The sequence below is a fragment of the Anabas testudineus genome, chromosome 12, assembly GCF_900324465.2.
Source record: "Anabas testudineus chromosome 12, fAnaTes1.2, whole genome shotgun sequence".
Taxonomy (NCBI): Eukaryota; Metazoa; Chordata; class Actinopteri; order Anabantiformes; family Anabantidae; genus Anabas; species Anabas testudineus.
In genome coordinates, this window is record NC_046621.1 from 14,568,103 (window position 1) to 14,590,156 (window position 22,054).

The 22,054-nt window shown below is 41.2% G+C and overlaps 1 protein-coding gene across 1 annotated transcript in view; it reads right to left on the reverse strand.

The window, feature by feature from the left end:
- Window positions 1–2,803: 2,803 nt before the first annotated feature.
- Window positions 2,804–22,054, reverse strand: part of lrfn5a (leucine rich repeat and fibronectin type III domain containing 5a) — a 78,269-nt gene continuing 59,018 nt past the window's right edge. Inside the window, exons 3-10 of the mRNA XM_026355700.1 lie at window positions 19,867–20,090; window positions 19,312–19,440; window positions 19,020–19,200; window positions 18,345–18,500; window positions 17,862–18,121; window positions 15,889–16,356; window positions 4,608–4,881; window positions 2,804–3,875 (exon numbers count right to left, since the gene is read on the reverse strand). Coding sequence (XP_026211485.1) covers window positions 2,916–3,875; window positions 4,608–4,881; window positions 15,889–16,356; window positions 17,862–18,121; window positions 18,345–18,500; window positions 19,020–19,200; window positions 19,312–19,440; window positions 19,867–20,063 — 2,625 coding nt within the window. The 5' untranslated portion in view covers window positions 20,064–20,090 and the 3' untranslated portion in view covers window positions 2,804–2,915. The remainder of the gene's footprint in view (window positions 3,876–4,607; window positions 4,882–15,888; window positions 16,357–17,861; window positions 18,122–18,344; window positions 18,501–19,019; window positions 19,201–19,311; window positions 19,441–19,866; window positions 20,091–22,054) is intronic.

Here is a 22,054-nt window from a genome sequence, read left to right on the forward strand (position 1 = left end):
GTGACTTTATTACTAACAATTCCACCCAGAGGCCGTCCACTGGGAGCCCACCACTGCTGAGAAACAGAATAAACACTCGCATATCCTCTCAAAGGTCAGTAATGATTCATCTTTGGTTCAGTCAATTCAATTTACCTCATTAAAACAGCAATGTTTGGTAATTGAAGTGAGAACATCCATCCACTGCCTGTCAGAACTGTTTCATGTCAAAGAATGTTCAGTAATTTAATTGCAAAGCGAATCAATTTCCTGCATTGATGTTAACAGATTGTGACTTCACCCATACTGGCGGTGGCCCCAAGGTCGCCCTGTTACTGTAGGTTCTGGTCTGTGAAAGCACATTGTAAGTTGTTTGTGAATTACTGTGCATGTGTGTCAGTCAGAAAGATAAAGAGGATTTGAGAGGTAATTAGTGCTCAGTACACTGAGTACGATGAGGACGTAGTTTGTCCAGACCAAGGGAAACACAACATCTCTGGTGAATGAGTGAACTCATGGATAATGGAAAAAACCTTCTGGAGGAAAGTTGATTGAGTTGTTTGGCCACAATGACCCGATGTTTAGGGGTGTAAAGGTGAAGCATTGAGTCCCAGTGACCCCAGAACACACACCAAAGCAGCTAACATGGAGCTTTTCAAATGGCTTTTTAAAGGTCCTCACCTCAACCCTCACAAAGACATGAAGACTGTGCTTAAGAGTCGGGTCTGTAACAGAGAACCAACACATTAAACTGAACTCCACCAGTGCTACCAAGAATAGAGCTCAAATTTCCAACCAGTGTTGTGCTGGAAGCTCGCTGAAGGCTGCCCAAAAGTCTCTGCTAAAGGTGAAACGTGCTAAGAGACATTCAGCCAAATATCAGGGTGTATACAGCATATGTCTCACCAGAAAATAAACAAAATGAACCATATATAAAGTATTTTGTACAATCACTCGGACCTAGAAAAATTACACGTCAAAGAATTTATTTAAAGTCCAAAATTGCTCATGAAATCTTTCAATCACAACCGTATAATTTAATTGTAACCTAGTAACTTACAGCTCTCTATTTACTAGCACCCTGTGCTGCAAAATAGCAAAGTGCTTCTTACCTCAGAACTGCACACCCACCCAACAGGGACCAAGTCTATAATACTGAGATTTATTATCATACTAAATGACTAATTTAACTTCAATTTTGGGCAAATTACCTGATAATTATATTAAAATTTCAAACTAGTTTTACACTAAATGCAGTTATTTCATTGAAATTGTGAAACAATTACTAAGTAATTATTTAGTAATTAGAGAGCTGTAATTTACTGGGTTACCAATTGAATTTATAATTAATTGCATAGAACAAAATCCTGAAGCTTCTTCTGTGATATAACCCAGTCACATAACCCCAGTTTTCTTCTTTTGGTGTTCGCCGTGCAGCAGCTCCCTAGTTGTGTGCCCATGTTGTCTGAAGGATTTAGTCCCTGCTGAATTCTGCAGCTGATAAATACAGTACTGACCTGAGTAAGACAGTGGCTTTTGAAGATTAGTTATTTTTTTTTAACAACAGCGTGTTTGTGTTAAGTGGAGCGAGGACCAGCTCTGACACGACTTTGGCAGATAGTTGTATAAGAGCGTAACAGCATATAGAGCTTATAGCTGATGTCGTGCCCTCTCTCCTGTCAAGTTTTTATTCCACTTGCATGGTTGTGTTGCTCAACAGGTTTTCTCACAGTTAATAACAACCCAACAAACAGAAACATATTCTAACGTGTTACTCGCCTTGAGGCAATTTCTTCGAAATCCAGCCACATGGACCATAGGATGAACTGATTAGAAAGTACATTAGAGCTGTATGTACATAAAACACACTTTCGACAGTTCTAGGTTTCATTTTATCCCTTTTTATTTTACACAACATAACAACACAGTACATGTTGTCTTTTTCTGTACAGAAGTTGTCCAGGAGCTCGTGATCCAACACTGGCCATAGTAAACCCATGTCAGTGTAAAGCTCACAAGGTTTTTATGTTTTTGTTTATTCTTCCCTTAAAAAATATTAATTTCATAAGAGGTCCATTAAAATCTTTAATCTGTTTGTTGCTTTTGTCCCAGTTTGCGTCTGTCTACATGTCAACAAAGCGTCTGTACTCCTCAGTAGGTAAGAAAGGCTATGTGTGAAATCTCTCTCTCTTCCTTTGTTTGCCCCCACTCCGTCCCAATCCCTCAGTCATGGAGCTGTAGCGGAGTCCAAAGTCTGCTAATATCATCTGTCAGAAGGACTGTTACTGCAAAAGAAGGCACAGACTGCTATTCTCTTGCCCCGGTTATGGACGCAGACCTACTGTGGGCATGTGAACGTTAACAGTGGTGTGCTTTTCAGTTTCTGTATGGTGGTTTTTTTTTTTTTTTTTAATAATTCATCCACTTTTTTCCTGTAATAACTCCCTTTTTGTGGTATTTTCAGATACGGTGAGTGTGAATCAGGAAATGACGTGGCGAGCCAGTTGTCTTGTTTTCTTTTGTGCTATAAAGTGGAACCGACGAGACCACTCGAGGACGCTACGAGACAAGGCAATTCCTCCACCCGCTGAATGACCGGCTGTAAAACAGATACCGTCGAAGTGGAAAAACTGTAAACTGAGAAAAAGGTTTTGAAAAATTAAATGTAAAAAAAAACATGGTTGGAAAAACAGTAGAACACACAGAACACACACACACACACACACACACACAGTTAAGCATTCAGCGACAACTAACATCAACAAGCATACAAACCAGAAACACATTCTAAACGGCAAAAACATGTCACAAATGCTCTCACACACACACACACACTCACAAACACACACTCACACACACACTATCACACACAGTCTCAGACATACAAAACATAAACAATAATGAATAAACCAGTTTCTTTTATGTCTCGTTCCAGTTCAAACCGTGCTTTCTAAGATCCAGTCTGAATCACACTGCCCTTTGTCCGAGTCTCCATCACCGTCTTTATGGAGCAGCATCCCGCTCATTGATTGGCTCCTTTTGTTCCGCATTATGCGCCCTAACTTTGGCGCTCCTCCTCCTGCTCCCTGCTGGGCCGAGTAAGTCTTAGAGCCTCCTTCGCTGAGCGAGTACCTCCTCCTCGCCCTGCTCCTCCCACCCTCTTCTACAGGAAGAGTCTGGTACTTGGCGGAGGAGGAGGAGGAGGCGCGAGGAGCCCGGCGCAGGATGGGCGTCTCTCTGAATCGGATGGAGGGGACGGGGCTCGGCGTGGCGAGGGGGCTGGAGAAAGCAGATGGGACGAAAGGAGGCGGAGTTTGGTTGAGAGAGGTGGAGTTGTTGCGGTTGGTGTTGAGGTTTTCCAGAGGGGTGGAAGAAGGGAGGAGGGCGGAGGAAGCGGTGGAGGAGCATGAGGACGGAGGGCGGGGGGAGGCGGATGCAGGGAAGTTTTCGCACGTGGCCGAGGTGTTTGAGCAAACGGAACCTGGCTTACTCGGAGCAGGTTTCCGCTTTGGCTTGGACAGTGATCCGCCAGTGGCGGTCGGCGACGAGACGCCAGCTTGAGCTCTCTCCTCACCCACTTTCTCCCGCTCCTCGGCTCCTGTTGGGCCTCTTCCCACCCAAGTTTGACCGAGAACCGTTGTAGCCGTTGAGCAATCAGGCAGGGAAGACTCAGACAACTGAGTCATCGTATCCTTGCATCCTACACCTCCTCCTCCTGCTGCTGCTGCTCCGCTCCTTTTCTTCGTGCCACCTGAGAGGTCGTCTAATGGGATCGAGCCATGTTTTGAGGTGCTGGGAGTCACACTGCACCCCTGAGACTGCTGCCCGTTGGTCTGTGAGTGAACATTGGTCATTGAGAGTGAAACGCCTTTACCACCCTCACCAGAGTTACACACCTGAGAAAAAAATATCACAATATGAATTAAATTAATATTTATTTGTTTCTCAGCTGCAAACTGTCTTTTAAATAAACGACCTATACAAAAAATAGAATGAAAATGGTCCTGTCAGTCTAAATTACAAACTATAAATAATAAATAAATAATAACTCATAACTGCAAGTCACAACGTTATATGCAGACATTAATAAATAATGATGCTCTTGTTCTACTCTCTCAAAAAGTTCCACATTTTCTTTTACATCTTTCTTTACTAAGACTTAAAACATCTACTCGTAAAAATATGAGATTTTTTTCTTGGGACTTTGGGATTTAAGTTTCACAGTAAGCCGTGGGCGTAATGTTTGTTAAACACTGTTGTCACAAATCTTCAGGAACGTTATTTAAACCGTGTCACACGCAGTTGTCTCGAATATTTTTGTTGTTTGCACAGGAGTCTGACAAAAACAGAGTTCTGTGCGAACGTCTGAACAGAACAGGGCAACGTTTGGTAACGGAGATCTTGATTCCTGTATCTCAAAACATTCATGCAGGAGATGAGCAATAAGTCAAATGTCCATCATTTGTTTGTGTCCACAGGTATTTTGTCTTTGTTACCCTTTGCATGCCATATAATTAATGTAACTGAACCGTTTCCTGTTTATTTGACCTTCTTCATAATTTCAGGTGTAGAAAAATATGCAGAGTCAAAGGAAATACAAAGGATTACAGAGAGACACAGGTACCCACCTTGTACCGTATCATCAGGATGATGATGAAAACAAGCACTGAGGCCACTATTATCCCTCCAATGATGATGATCATAGTCCCACCGAGGAACTGCGACTGCATAAAATGACACCTCATGTACTCTGACTCGGTGGTGAACTGCACACAGCCCACCACACGTGTTGCTGTCAGAGAGGTGATGACATCATCGTAGATGGCCAGCACACAGAGGTCGTACTGGGTCCCTGCCGCCAGGTTGTTGACCAGGAAGTTCTTGCTGGATGGGGGGATCATTCTGTGGACAGGGACAGGGGGAGGGGGAGACAGGAAATACGAATATTAATTCTCCCAGTTTCAGAGGTCACTATCATTCATTTCTCTAGTTCTTAATATAAAAGTATAATAATAAGAAGAAAACCTTTGGTTCAAAATGAAATATAAAATGGAAAGAGCTTTAAATCAGATGTTTTTTTTTTTCCCCAACAAATACAAACATACTTTTCTCTGCTCTCATTTAAAGACAGTTATTGTTCACTGAAAACTTGTCACGCTGTGACAGGATTTTTTTTTTTCTGTCCTTCAGTGTCTTCTAGTTTAAAAATGACTTGTCAGCTTTCCTGGACTTCCTTATTAAAATGCTAATGGAATTCCTCATTAAAACCAAAGAGGGCAGCTAGTTCACAACTCGTGGCCTTGCGTGCTCTAAGAGGAGCAGAGGGCCATTTTGGCCAGGTTAAGCATCTGGTTGAAAGTTGGAGGTGAGTGTAGGTTAGGAGATATGTTAAGGTTTAATGGTAAGTATTAAGAGATGGGTAATGACTTTAGTAGGTGGTCATTAGTGTGCCCTCAGTGGAACACAACAAGGCTGTAAGAGTGTGTGTGAGTGTGTGTGAGAGAGAGCGAGAAAGAGCAAGAGCATCTATATGACCCCATGAATACTAATAAGACCATCTCAACGATGACTGACCATAAGTGTTCTCTCCTATGCTTCTCCTGATGTTTTTATCGCTATGGTGGTGAACCTTGGCCACACACACACACACACACACACTCGCAATATCAATATTTCTATGTGGGGACAAATAAAGTGACATTCGAGTGTGCAGGTTAATGACTGCAGCTAATGTCACTGGCACCTACAAGCTCAGATACAAGCAGCTATATTTGTATATACATACTTAACACAGATTCATTTCCCCATTATTGCTGCAGTGCTTGTGTGTGTGTGCGTGGTTGTGTGTCACATTAGCTAGCAAAGCATTAACACCTCTTAATAAAAAGTAAAGTGTGCATGGCCTGCACATTTAGGGTTCATCCTTTGCTTTTCTTTTTCAGCCCCCACACTGTCAAGCACTCAAACAGACACCACTGTTTACCAACACATTAATGGTGCACGTCTTCAGAAAATGCATTTATACTGCATACTGTGGCAAGAAAAAATATGTGCACCTTTTGGAATTTCATGGTTTTCTGCATTAATTCGTCATAAAACATGATCTAGAGTGAAAGATCGTGATGTGTTTGACGTCCATCACATCTAAGCTTAAGAATTACAGCTTTAGAATTACAAGATGTAAAGAAAAAGCACAGCATCCACAATAATATGAAGTGGAAAGCAGAGGACCACGCATGGGCACAAACACAAAATGTCTTCTGTTGAAATCTTTATCACCATTTAAAACGACAGTACTAAAACAGGCAAATGGGTGATACATGTACAAAAAAAACAAACAAGCAAACAAAACATCATCAAGGCCTCTAGTTTTATGGCAATACCAGCTGGTATCACACAGCTTGACCATGGTTTGGTCTGGTTTGTAGCATCTGTGGTGGTCCTAATGTTGATGTGTTATGAATATCCAATCTACTCTATCCAACTTCAAGTGATGCTGTAACACCTATGAGGAAAAAAAAAAAAAAGAGCAAAACCAAAATCCCTGGCAGACAAAGTCCTTTCCATTATCTGGAGAGTGTCTGTGGCTGCACAGATTGATCCCCCTGTTATATTGTACTGGTATCATATGACAATATCGTAAAGCCAGAGTTACAACATAAAACACACCGCGACTGAAAAGAGAAGGAGGGTGTCAGAGAAGGTGACTCTTTGACACCCAGTTCTTTTCTTTGAACAGAGACGACCAAGCTCATCTAACAGCACAACGTTCACCTTGTTTGACAGAGGATGATGCATCTAACCTCCTCCTCTGAAACCATCTTACCACTAGTTTTCTTGATCCTATCCCTTCCACTCTCCTTCAAACTACTGCATCCACACTAACCCCAGCCATTATACAAATCATTAACACATCTCTCACAACAGGCACCTTTCCCACCTCATTTCCGCTTCCACTTCTTAAAAAAATAACTCTTGACCTCCCTTGTGAAACACGTCAGACCAAAAACACACAAATCGATGAATGCTTTACAGCGCCAAGGTGAGGAGAAACAGCATTTATGACATGACTTGAAGTCAAGCAGAATTGTCACATGTTGTGTTCAGTGTGTTAATGACCACTGATCTATTTGGCTTTGTTTAAACGTGTTTAAGTGATCAGACACAACACTATGCTGGGGAAGTGGGGAGACTTCGCTTTGATGTGGAAGTAGTTGTATTAAGGCAGTAAATAAATGTGATGAGTTATTTGGTGACATGAGCCAACTATTAACCAGACCCCAGTCTTACTCCAACTCTATGCAGTAGTCCCTTCCTGCTGCACAGCTACACAAGGCGACGTGTATCTGATGTGCTTGTTGTACCTCACAATTAAGTTCACGCCGCTAAAGCCAGGGTGCCGGTTACCTGAGTAAATAGCACACTGGAACGTCTGGCATTTAAAAGTGCACTGTAAATAGGCAAACGTGCCTTAAAGAGGGGGGGCATCTCTCCAATATGGCAGCATTTCTGTCTACAGAAGCAAATGTAACTTGCATTGCACTGTCTGCTTTCATTATTGACGTGTAAACCAACCTGTCACCATTTATAATTCATACATACAAGGAACAATCGAGATATTGACAACATATGTGGTCCATTTGGACCCTGTTCCACTGCATGCTGTGTTCACAAAATGCATTTTCATACAAGTCAGTGGGTTTCCTTTCTTGACTTTGTTGTTAGCATTGTGAACTCATCCAAACTGACTCATTCATTGTGGCTAATTTCTTTGTGTCTGAGCTGGATCTTGCTGCCAGTATCTGAAGCCCTACAGTGGGCAGATGATTGCCTTGGCCGAGACTATTACACTAATCTATCTACTCTACTCTGCCAAGCCCTCAGCCTAGGGCGCGTGTGTATGCGTGTTTGTGTGTGTTTCTGGGTGTCATCTGTGTGCATGCTTTTGTAAGAGTATACATTTGTGTACTTATCTTTATATGTGTCTGCAGCAGTATATACACGTGTGTGTGTGTGTTTCATTAATGTAATCTACTCCTCCCATGGCAGCCTCCTCTTCCCAGTGGCTGTCATCGTGTCTGGCCTTCTGCCAACTTCCATCACTGATACAGCACTGCATGCTGGTAAAACCCCAACAGTTCCTGTGTTCGCATGTGCACGGATGTGAGCATGCGTGTGTGTTTGTGTGAGTCTGTTAATCAACTCTAGCTTTCCTCACTCCAGCCGGGACAAAGCCAGGAGGCCAATGTGATCTCCATTAGTCGCTCTCAGCTTTTTGTCTCAAGACAAATGATAGCCTCCATGCAAAGAACAGTGAACAATGATACCAGATTGTTCTATTTCAGGCCATTTCACTTGATTAAATATTGGACAAAGCCTACAGGCCACAAACACGCATTATTTCCAAAAGGGGAAGAAAGGCATTTGTGGCTGTGATTCAACACGCACGACCAGAGCTTCCAGGTCGTGCTGAGCCACTGCGATGCAGGGTCAGGGCTTCTTATAGCTCAGTTGTGATCTTCAGTCATTTGCTCCCCAAGCAGCAGAGCCTGCTCAGATCATATGTGACACACTGGGTGAACAACGTCCACTGTTAATATATGATATTCATTTCTCTGGGCTAGCTCATTAGTAGTTGCATGTTACTGCAGGGGGATATTGCTTTGTATTTCATAATGTTTCCTGTGATCTGCATTGAAGTATTTTTTGGATTTTGTTACTTTTGGATTATTTTGGAGCTGATTGCTGCCTCTCTGGTCATTGCTTGTGATTCCACCAGGTGTGCTGCAGCATGTTTTCTCTTTAGTCTTTAGTAAAAAATAAAAGCTCAAAAAAATAGTGTCCCTATCCCAAAGCATGAAGTGGCAGCTGACGCTGTTGTTTTATTTACATGCCAGAGCAGTAGTCACAGTAGAGTAAGTACTGTATCAGTAGGAAATGTGTTATTCTGCTGATACTGGATAGGATTTTTGAAGGCAGTTTTTAATCATGATTTCAATCACATAGAATTCTGTGACAGCTAGACAAATTCTAGCTGCTGGCAAATATCTTTTAATGTGCTCAAAAGGTCCAGGAAGGCTCCTTAATTGAACTCGTGGTAGGATCGCTTCTTCAGTTAATGTTTCCAAGGTCAATAATATGCTTTGAATATCACCCTTAAGTGCTTGGAAGAACATCTGATCAGTGTATAAATTTGGGTTTTGTCCATAGCAACATAAACACCATGCACTTCATCTCTGATATTACTGGACAGCTGCACTGCACTACTGATACACCCACTATTAGAAATATCTGAGAAGGAAAAAATAAAATAAATAAAATAAACTAAAGTAAAATTGCACAGTAGTGTTGCTCAAACAGGAAAGGGACCAGAATGTGGGTCACATATATCTAAAAGTAGGTTGTCCAATTATTTCAGAAAATGGTATTCAGTGCTTCTGGCTAAAGCCTCCCATGCTACTGCAATGCAAGCTAGTCTAAATTAAATAGCCTAAAAAGTGGGAAACTTTGGTGGATAAGCCAACAAAATAGCATGTAAAAGCAGTTACTGTATGGGTTTTCAAAAACTTTTCTTTGCACTGCACTTACTCCCACATGTTTGTTTTTTGGTTTTATATAATACAAACATTAAACAATGCGTTCATTTTAAGTTTTCCTTTTTGATGTTCACTTTCTTATTCACACATCACCAAGCCAATTACCATAAAATCTTATACGAAATCTCTCCAAAGCGCGGGTACACTCAAACCAGTTAGGAATAACTGGTTTCTAAGCCCAACGTAAGGAGGATTAATGGTAGTTCTCCTCCTGGTGACCCCAAACTAATGTGGCTTACACAGCAGATGGCACAGTGCCATGCTAATAGACCTGAGTCTCTAAGGCAGACAGAAAACAGCGTAGAAACTGGCTTCTTATCTGCCATAATGGCCCTGATGCCAGAGCTAATGGTTAACAAGCACCCACACAGCTTGTAGACAGAGGGGGACCGGGGCCAGGTGAGCTTGGCTAACACTTTCCCTTCCATTTTTATTCATTAAACCCTTTTTCAGTGTCAGACACAGACAAACAGCTCGCACCTTCCGAAAGAAAGAAATATTAGCAGGTTAGCTGGAGGATTACCAGTGATTGCACTTTTATTCATACTTATATCTTTCAAGGTGAGGTGCCAGTTTTGTATCTTTAGTCAGAGTTATAACTTTATTTTAATACAAATGCATTTCCCTGGCATGTGGAGACCTTATAAGCCATGTATGAACTGACAAGAACAGATATGGGCTTCATACCATCTGCGTGATTTAGTAATGAGTATTTTTTTAAACACCTTTGATGAGACCAATGACCATTATAGTAAATCAGGCACATAATTAAAGCATGAAATTCATAATAACTAATCAGTAAATTATTCTCTCGAATGATAGTTACCGCACCAGCGTGGCTCCACAGTGACTTTCGTCAATTTCTAATTGAAAACAAAAGGAGGTAAGATTCATACTGAGCAAGAGCTCATTACTGCTGAGCTTAGTGCAAACACGCACGCCCGAGTAGATGTCAAAGTGCTGCGCTGCAAACGCTGTCCCAGATGTAGGGAAGATGTTTCAGCACTATCTGTAGCTGGGTGTAGACCTCCATCTGCCTAGCTCAGCTCCATTATTGTAGATTAGCTGAATCATCTACATATCTGCTTAATGCCATGATTAGCTTATTTCACTCTCTCTGCCGCCTCTTCACTCTTGCTTGTTCTGTTATCCTTTTGTATTTGCTTGTTTGTCTGTTGTTTTTTAATCTCACGTACGTTTTGTAGATGTAATTACTCATATATTTCCCCTTTTTTGTCTTTCAGTCCTTCCTTCCTCTCAATTTCTTTAACATTTTTCTATTTTCCTCAGTTTGTGTCTGCTCATATCCTACTTTCAGCTTCTCTCCTGTAGACAGTCCTGTAGATCACCTCTGGGTTCTCTGTCCCTCTCGATCCTTCTGTTCTTCGTTCATTTGCGGCCTATTACCACTCCTCCTTCTCTTACTGCTTTGGTACCTCCCTCTGTACTATTTGTCCACATTTAAAACCCTATAGACTACTTACAACTATAATACTCTTACATTATGCCTGCAGTATGTTTATGGTGCTATAAAGTCAGAATTGGAACATTATGGCGAGATAAAGCTGGATGCTTTTCACGCCTTAAGCACAGCTGAGCTAGGTGTTATGCTTACTGTATGCCACAGGGACCACTGGCAAGGATAAAATACTGAGAACAAGAGGGGAAAGAAGAGTAGAGCTTTCTTTTTTTTTTTTAAAGCCCGGATTCATCCCCCACTCCCTCTTGTGTAGCCTCATAAAAAGCTTGCCACACAATTTGCTTGATGTGTAGTTTTTTTGGTAAATGGCAACCAGCCCCTGTAGCTCGATGGATCTGCTGGAGTGGAAAACAACTGCTGAAAGAATATAGAGGAAAAAAACAGACCAAAACAAAACAAAAGACAGAGCAGATGAGGACTGTGTGTGTGTGTGTGTGTGTGTGTGTGTGTGTGTGTGTGTATTAGTGAATGTCAGAGGAAAGTCTCCGATTCAGCAGATTCTGTAGTTTCAAGCCTTTATGTCTGCAGGCCTGCGGTGGTTGAGTTACATTGTACATTAAGGCCTGTTTGTATGGATATATGCCTGGCAAACACAACACAAATGATCTTATTGATTCATTTTCAAAGCTCAGCTTGCTTCATCTCCTAGTTATAGCTCCAACTGGCTCATCCCTTACGAAGCACCAACCTTGCAGTATTTGAGTTTGTTCATGTACAGGGTGAATTGAGTTTTTCTATTGTCACCGTGGTCCTTATAGCAGGGGATTTATTCAAGCATTTATTAGCCACGGTACAATTTTTCATTCAGTATATAGAGAAATGTACAGACTACACATGAGGCCAATATCAAATTCTTTCAAATTGCTTTTGCTTTATTATCTTATATATACAGCATAACCTGTCCTACTATTATATCCTTGATGGGAATCTAAAGGTTTCACATTAGGATAGTTTATAAAAAAAAGAAAGAAAAGAAAAAGGGGTTCAATTTTAAATTGTGTAAAGACAAAACTAAATCCAAATTCTGGTAACTTCTTAATGGCTTATTATTATCTGAAAAGCAGTAATATATCTTGTCATATAAGAGGGTGTATATTTTATTGGATAATTCATTGGCTATACAACACAACTATTCATTCTATAATTTGTGTTTTCATTCTTTCTATAATCCCAGCATAGCTTCTTTTCATTCAAAGCCGTAATTAAAGGGCGCTGAATAAAAGCATGCTCTAATTTGTGGCCGTTTTATTGTTGATGGTGTTGATGCTGGGGATGAATTTTACTGTTATCAATGACACAGCTGAGAATTGCTCAATAAAACAGTGTGATGTAAAGGCCAAGCCCTCCATGTGCAGCCCCTGCCATAATAGCTTATGAGTAAAAGGTCAGCATTTTATTTCATCAGCATCAGCCTTCCTCTGATTTAACCCTGAAATAGGGGGTGAAAAGCTGAGGCTTAGATAAGGGTTGTGTGAGTGGCTTATTCTTTCTTCTTTCAAAAGGAAGGAGAAAAATATACGTCCAAGCTGGACGAGCAGCGATAAACGGGAAAAAAAGCTACAAATTTTGAGATTTTACCAAAACCTTAAACCTGTGTAAGCAGGTAAAAAACTGATGGGTGGATTAACCAGGAATAGATCATTTCAATATCTGTTAAAACTGACACAAATTCAGGTCGATGGCTTCTCCACATCTGCAGACATGTCTGAACATTTGTCCACCAGAGTTGGCCATGAAACCAACCTCCCACTCTCAAGTGGCACCACTTCACTGCTATTATGCTAAAACATAGATAATAATATTATTATAAATTGATAGTTGTTGCTGTGCAAAAGCACACATTTTATTTCCCAAGAGTTGACTCAAATCTACAGGCATGCTATTCATTACCACTAAGTGATTTGTCAAAACTGAATTTGCCTAAAAAGTTGCTTTATCTAATTTTTTTACTTTGTACCAGGTAGAAATAACAAAAAGTTGCATTTCTCTGAACAACTCTGGTTCCCTGTCCTGCTCTCCTCGTGCCCTTTCATTACAATTTTGTCTGTCTTCCCTCATCATTAACTTCAGGCTGCTGGTATGTGTCTGCCACCTGAACCTGAACTGGTGTTAGGCGTGCACTGTCTGAAACAAACACTGTCCAATCAACTGAGAAAGGAAGTGTGCCACAGTAGGATATTATTGGTCCAAAATCAGACGCAAGACAAACTAGTGAACCAATCACGAACCAAGTCCACAACCAAATCTCCAATAACAACAGCTTATATTAATTGAAAAAGCTCATGTGGTGCACTTAAAACTAGCTTAATTTATACTACATGCATTTTGTAAATTTTAATTAAAATCTTTATTGCATCTGACAGTATCATTTTTCAAATTGTATAAACATATAAACATTATTAATTTCAGCCAGATATTAATCTAATAATAGACACAAAAACTTGATTATATTATATAAATTAATCATTTATGTCTTAAACTAAATGAGAAACACAGTTAGTTTGCTGTTTTGAGGCGGTTTTCTACTGTGACCGTCTGGACAACAGTCCTGCCTCCAGAATAGAAACCTAATACTTAAGCAGGAGAGCTGGCGTAAAGACACCAGTAAACATTTGTCTGTCTCAAATGTCCTTGAGCGAGACATTGAACCCCCGTCAGCTCCAGGAGTGCTGTTTTTGCAGCTGATCCTGACCTCCATAAGGAAGGAGTGGTGGGTGGGGTTTTCCAGCAGGGATCGATACAGAATCAAGTTTCTCGAGAAGTTACATTACAGATACAACATACAGGGTGTTGCTAAAGATTCCAACTGTTGCACACTTATACAGTATGGAGGAAACATACATAATGCATCCTACACCCAACAGCATTATGTTGAGCAGGTGGAGAGTGAACAGCAGAAATGTCAGTGTGCAGCAAATCAATAAGAACCTCATTGAACCTGAAAAGTAAGTGCACTGGTGACAATGGGATCAGTCTTCCCTTGTTTGTCTCCACACTCTCGCCACCTTTCCTCCCTACGTTTTCCACTCTCTGCTTTGTGCCACTTCTCCGTTGTCTTTCTATCTCTCCATCCCTCTTCTTTCCCTGCTCTGTGTTTGACTAATGAAAAAGCTGAATCAATGAGCTGCTGCTTTGTGCCTGCAGAAGTGTTGAATGGAAATCAATCCGCTATCTAAAGACAAGAGAAAGAGACACACAAATGACTTCTGTGCTTAATATTGGAAAAGAAGAGGAAAGGGAGAGACAGAGAAAGACGGGATAATGAAAAGACGAGAAAACAGACGTGCTTTGAGCGGCATGACAGAGAGAGGAACTATTAGGGTGGGTGGTGAAAGGTTGTCTAATCACTCCTCCTCCGTGCCCCCACAGGAAGCTGTTTGTTTTGTGCCTGTCATGCTCTCAAACTTAATGATTATTTTAAAGTCTCTGGCTCGAAGTATAAAAGCAGGCTTTTTGTAGGATGAAAGTCCAACAAATGCAAGGATTTAAGTAGAGGGAAGAGCGAAAGAGGGAGAGAGAGAGAGAGAGCGCGAGAGAGAGAGGGGGAAAAGCGTGACATTATCTTTACAAGACAGACAGCTATAAATCCCATTGGCGCCGTCTCTCATTGGCACATCCTCTGAATGGGGTTAAGTGCATTATAAATTATGTACAGAGATTAAGAATAATACCTAAGCCAGATAATATCAGCAGATGCTTATACAATTTATATCTGTTAATTACATATTGGTGTATTCACTTAGAGATAAAGACTAAAACAATCAAGAGTAATACACTCGTAGCTTGTGGTAAAAGAATCTGTCTTCAGAGATGAATTTCATAACAACCTAGGGCACTGTCATCATCGCGACCCTGATAGTCAGTCCCAATGCTCCCCTGCTTCTTGATGACGATGGCTTCTGATGAAGTATGTATGGGGGATTAGCAGCAATACGGAAGGCAGATAATGCAGGAGGCAGATTTTCCCACAAAGGCTCTGCGTGTTTGTTAATTCCCCATCCTCTATTTCACCAGAGTAAATATTTAGCTCAAATAACAATCCTTCCCTGCGAGATCCATTTAATCTGTGCAATCCTGAGCAAATGGCAAGAGTCAAGAAAGACTAACAGAGCTCTCCCCCCGTCAAGGCCATTCTGGTGATTGGGCAGGCTGCAGTGAGCTGCGTTGTTTTGTCGGGTTCGACCGAGGATGGGGAACTTTCTCCTGTCTCTGTTTGTCTGCCATTTTGTCTGTCCATGCCAGTTTCGTCTCACTGTTGGTCTAATTTGCCCTGATATTTTCCTCAATACGTCTCGGCTGTAATGTAGTAAACAATGTTCATCATCACCTCCTACTTTATCACCACTTCATGTTTTCCAGATTGTCGTAAAAAAGTCATGCAATGCGTGTCTTTTAAATTTCACCCAACCTGAATAATTCACATATTTGATCAATAAGGGTTTCTTGGTTAGTCGCTGTCTTTCTATATTTTGCATATGCTTTTATTTTCTTTTTCTGTAACCTAGATTTATTTCACAGAATCGGAGCACTGAAGCTCCTGTAGCATCCTTGTAGCGCCCTAGTAGAGCCCTCATAACGCCCTTGTAGCACATAACATTCATTATTCTCCTGTATCTAGTTTTCTCTACATTCTCTTTCTTTTTCCTGTGATCACACTTTCCAACAGGATCATTAAAGTTTCATTTAATCTACTGTAATCTAATCTATGCACCTCAGACTTTGGTAATTCTCTACCTCCACATTGGTCATATCATGATTCAGTTTCCATTGAGTAAACTGTCTGACACCACTGTGAGGAATGTCACGGTGACATAGTGATTCAGCCAGCCTTACCTGTACACCAGCGAGTCGTCCTGGCTGCCGTTGTACTGTATCTGGAACATCCTAATGCCTGGAATAGTCCTCTGGAAGTTGAACTTGATCAGTGCAGTCGACGACGTTGCCTCAGCCGTCACCACTCTCTTATCCACCCCACCCTTCACATCACCCGTGACGTTGCTGCCGCTGGCCCCGCCGCGGGTCGATGTAGAAATGTCCGACGAGCCCGGATCAGGCTCCTGGATGTTGTTGGTGTTGTTGGAGATGTGGGGGAGTTTTATAATAACCAGGTCTACTGTTTGGTGGGCTTCACCGGCAGGGTTGGAGGAGATGCAGGTGAAGGAGCCAGTGTCTTTCACGGTACTGATGAGAATGTCTAGAGTCCCATTGGTGTAGACCAGCGTTCTGGAGGAGTTAGACACCAGTTTGCCCTCAGGAGAGATCCAGTGGATTGCTGGCTCTGGATCACCTCTCGCCTTACACCTTTAAGGAGTGACAACCAGTAGAGTGGAAAATATTAGAAACAAGACAGAATGAGGTCATCATCCAGCAGAGCACTGCTGGATGTTGTACCTTACTGTACCTCCCACTGGGACTTAATTTGTGTGGGGTAGCACAGTTTCAATATTATCAGCTTTATCTGTATTTAATAATTACATTTATGTAGTGGACTGGTATAGTACTCACCATCACTTGGGTGAATAATAATAAACAATAAAAAGCCCTCAGAACCTGTGTTTTTTGGGGTATCTTGTTGTTCTGCCCAATCACCACTCCATGAACTAAATCATGTGCAAACTTGATAGCACCCACAAAAAATGCAAATGGAGGCTAAGTGCGCAAATTACAGAAAGGAGAAAATACAAATACACATGCACTGTGATTTGTCAAGCCTGGCTGGGATTGCGTCTGAATTTAATACCTTTGAAAGGCAGGTGCAATCTGCTTGCGCACAGAAGGCTGCTGTTCGAACGCAAAGGAGAAGTTAAATAATGGGTCCAGAACGCTTGTTTTACCACTTGTGTTAATGAATCATTAAGAAAAAATACAAACATATCATCAGTCTAATGATCCAGTTCTGCACCTGTTGGCTGAGTTTCGCCTGCATCTCTTATAAAAGTGAGTCATATGTGTGATTCTCTCAATGCAAAGGAGGATGTGTGCGTATGTGCGTTTGTGTGTACGTGCGCCTCATGTTCCTGATATGATCTGCCCACTCTGGTTTCCACGCACACAGGATGCATTGAATGAGGCCTAATGTGACAGTGGACTGGTCTCTGGGGTTTTTGGATTCCTGAGAGTTAAAGGACAATCTTTAGATAAAGCATTTCTTACTGTTTACAGTCATAAGAAATAAAGATAAATGGAGAACTGATTTTTTTCTGGCCATGTATTTTACAAATATCACCCAGTTAAGGCTCGCTGTCGTCAAATTTCCCACCATCAAATGACGTCTCCTGAGAGCTCCTTGGCTTTTCATGTTGTGGGTTTTTATTTATTTTTTATTTTTTTGGCAGATTTATTCATTGAAATGCTGCAAAACATGAGAAATGTTAAATGAGTTGACCCTCTACTAATCTCCATTTTATACCTTGCGTATGAAGCTAAAGGCTTTCTTTGCTTCACTTTTCTCATTGTCATCATATTTCCATATTTGAAAGCCTAACATCTATCATGTTTGGAAGCGGGTGACCAATATATATGCAAATGAAGTAATCATCATCTCTCAGACCTGTTGTTGTCTTGATTTAGTTTTGTCCTTAAAATCTTACTGTGATGTTCCTGTCTTGTGCTTCATTGAGCAGTCGGCATTTCATGTATTCTTGAGTGGCTTGTAAACATAATGCAGGGAATAAAACAGCGTGGATGTTTTTCTGTGAGTTATGTGGAGCAGGGTGCAAAGAGGCACAGTCATGATAAAACTTTTTTTTACCAATTGCATTTCTTTATCCCATTTTCATTCATGTGTTTTAGGTAAGAATTGATACCTGAGTGCAACTCTTTGCCCCTCGAGCACTCTCATCTCATGGGAGTATCTGGTGATGAGGGGCGGTTCACACAAAAACTCTTCCTCGGGGATGGACCAGAAGTATCGTCCAGAGAGGTGTTGAGGTGAGGCACATGTCTCTAGGTCGTCCTCTCTGTTCAGCCTTCGCAGCCACAGTAGCTCACAGTTACAGTGGAGAGGATTCCCGCCAAATGACAATGCAAAGGTAGAAGAGGTCAGGATCCCTGACGTGGCCAGCACCTGGTGACGTGAAACAATGGTGTTAAATACATGAATAAAACTAAGAGAAAGAGTTTCCTATTCATTTGACTATAATGTCAAACCCTGAACTTTTTGATCATCTGAAAGATAGGCATCACCAACTCTAGTGGCTAAATTGTGGTAAATATATTAGGTTGGTGTTGTTGTGTAACAATGACAAACTGCTTCACAGGAGGAAGTCAACAAAAACGGGTAAGAATACCTGCGCTCGCTGAAAAAGAGGATCTGGTGGTAGCTTTTGGAGTTTATTGGAGGTGACGTCCAGTCGGTTCAGTTTCTGTAGAAGGGAGAAGGTTCCCTCTGGAATGAAGTCGAGCATGTTGTGGTCTAAACTCAGTGTATGAAGGCTAATCATTTTCTGGAAGAATGACAGAGATGAACAAACAACATCTTTTATTACTCTGAGCAAAGTGACAGGGTTCACTTCATTTGCAGTGGTAATCTGAAACGGTAAAATATTGAATTTAAATGACAGCGTTAGCATATATTTGCTGTACAGCTGAAAACTAAAGCTGTAATCATGAAGCGTTGCTGCAGCTGCAGAGCAACGAGTTAGTCATTCCAAAATCCTGATTGTTTTTAAGAAGCTGGTTCACAGAGGCTGTGACAGTTAGATCACAATAAAACTGCTCATCGACTGACAAGAAATAGTAGAATAGTCACTGTCGGCACTGAATTTGTTTTAGAAATGAATAACTGTATTCGGTTTAATACACAGTCTACATAAAGCCCCCTATGATCTCTCTATTTTAATCATTTTAATTTCGAAGAGGTGCGAAAAAAGACTTTCATGGCTTTTTTTAATGGACTTGGCTCTTTTCAGGGGACTCCATCCAAACCGATTTAAAATGCGGCTGCGGTTTAAAGGGATCCTAACCTGGATCGCCTCCCATGGAATTGAGTCCAGGTTATTGTAACTGAGGTCCAATTCTTCTAGTGCCAGCAGGTCATTGAACGCTCCCTGGTGGATCATCACCAGTTGGTTGTTGTTCAGAATGAGGTGGTGAAGCTTTGACATCCCACTGAACGTATCATTGCCTATCCTCGTCAGCCGGTTGCTGTGAGAAGAGAACAAAGAAATAGAAATCTCATTCAGCATTCAAATCCTGCTGCGGAAATAGAGCAGAACATCTCAAATAGTTTATTATACCACACTGATAAATCCATACCTGTTGAGATGCAGGGCTCTGAGGTTTTCCAGATCAGCAAAGGCATGAGGTGTGATGTAGGAGATGGTGTTTCTTGATAACGTTAGGTCCACCAGCCGTGTCATGTTTGCAAAATCTTTCCTCTTCACACTATGGACACAGATAAGAGTTAAATTACCCCGCCTGATGCAAAAATTCAACATCTTAATAAGCTTCACTGCAGAAGCTCCATGGTTTGTTGCCCTGTGATATCATAGATCAGTTTGTTAATTCTGCTATAACAGAGTTTTAGATACTAGTTGTTGTTACAATTCAGTATTAGTAGTAGTAGTTGAAGAAATGTATATGTGATGTTTAGTTTAATTTGTCTTAGTGGAGATTTTGAAAAAAAAGGAATTCTCAATTCAGACAAGTATAATGTAGAAAATCCTTAACAAGGCCAATAGTTGTAATAATAGAGGCTTTAGTATTAGTAACAACACTATGCTAGAATCAGCTGATAGTATGAAAAGGCAAATCTTTATTTTCTAGATAGAATGGATTTCAACATTATTATTGGTGTGGCTGTCGCTGTACCTTGTGACAAAGTTGTCAGCCAGCCGCAGCTCGACAGTATGCCTGTCAATGTTTGGCGGTACAAACAGTAGACCTTTCTTGGCACAGAGGGTTGCCAGGTTGGGCGACAGGATCTGACATACGCAGCGCTTCGGGCAGATTTGTGCCCGCACTGCCATGGCAACTACTAGCATCACACAGAGCAACAGCCTCTCCATGGTTACCACCCCACCTGGAAACAACACCTGAAACATTTGACAGGGACACAAGAAAAGAGGAAAACAGAGACGTTAATTACAGTATTTAATTGCAACTAAGCATGTGATGGATAAGCCGTAGTGGAAATAAATATAGAAATAAACAAGAACCTGACAGCCAGACACTCATCTAGTCATTAACATTGCCTTTTAATATCTTCCCAGTGTTTCTGCCAAGTCTGCAATGAGCAGTGCAATGAAAACCCAGTGTGTTTGACACTGTGAAGAGTGTTCTACAGCATTCACTTTATTGGGTATAACTTTCTCATGCTACACTGGGCTAATAGACTAGTACGCCCACTGCACTTACCTCTAAATCAACTAAACTGTATGACGCTCTGAATGCAGAGAGTTATATGGAGAGTTAAGTGCATGCCATATATTATAGGCAGGATAGAAGTGCAGTGTGGACAAGTATGACGTGCACTTTACAAGGGCCTGTTCTCAATGTATGTCCAATATCGTAGCATGCATCAGGAAACCCTTCACCACCCTGAGCATTACACTTGACAACTGCAATGAATCTGATGATGTGATGGTGAAACTCTTAATGACCAGACATGACAAGATGAACCCGAAGCCCTCTCAGTTCAATCATCGCCAACTTTTAGGCATCACTAATCAAACCAGAGGAGATGTTTATTAGAGTAATTTATTGCTGTGCATGTACACACATACACAAATTCAGCCATCATTAGTAAGCAGCGGTGCTTGTAGTTAATTAGGATAGGTTTAGAGACAGAGAGAGTGCGACAGAGGGAGAGATACGAAGCAGGGTGAGGCAGGGAGAGAGAAAATGCTCATTAATGACAACCTTGATTGGGGTTTGAAGGACATGGGAGAATCAGGATTAAAGGGATCACAGTGAATACACATACTCACACACACACGGGCATACACACATTAAAGCTCGGTGAGAGTTAAACAAAAGTTGAGGTTTTTCTTATTTAACAAAACTCGTTTTTGGGTGAAATGGGGTTGGTGGGATGAAGCATTAAAACTTGGAAAGGCAAAAGTACTTTCCACCACCTTCAACCTTCAAAAACCTTTTAAAGTTATCCTTTACATTTCAACAAACGTGATGAATGACAGAGCATCTCCAAAGCCAACCGACTGATTAAAGCAGCTACTTTTACTCAATGTGTACAAGTGTATGGGTTGTTCATGTCATTAAGTGATTCAGTAGTTCACACTAATGAATGGCTTTTAGTAACAGAACTGTAATTCCTCCTCACTTTTTGTTCAACTTTGCTTCCATCTGTGGTGTGAATTGTTGTTTTTCAGCACTACGCTTCCTTGACATTGACTGCCAGTCAAATTATGTGGACTGGACTGACGGGCAGTCACTGCTCATGCTAAGCCAGCGATTCTTTCGTTTAAAACTGCGAACACCACATCCTGTGTTTTCTGGCTAGATTGTGGGTTTCATCACAGTAAGTTTCATAAAGAGAGTAGCAATACAGACATTTCATGAGATGTAGATGACTAAAATGACTGGGTTAGGATTGCTGATTTTTTATTTTCTCCTACTGTCTACAGATTTGTCACCAGTGCCAATATTTTTTAACCTGTCAGTGGGCTGTGAGCCTTAAGTCCATTTGTTCCTACCAAAATCATTTAAACTAAACTTTACATGTGTCCAACCATGTGGATGTCTCCCAAGAAACACTTTCCACATTCCTATGGTAGCTGTATACTGCCTGTCCAAAAAAAAAAAAAAAAAAAGTCACACACTCTAAACGATAAGCTTCTGCAATGTCACAAAATTTATTCTCGTCCAGAGTTGCGTTGATTTTTTTGCCAAGATCTTGTATTGATGATGGGAGAGTCGGACCGTTGTGCAAAGTCTTCTCCAGCACATCACAAACATTCTCAGTTGGGTTAAGGTCTGGACTCTGTTGTGGCCAATCCATGTGTTAAAATGATGTGTCATGTGCCCTGAACCACTCTTT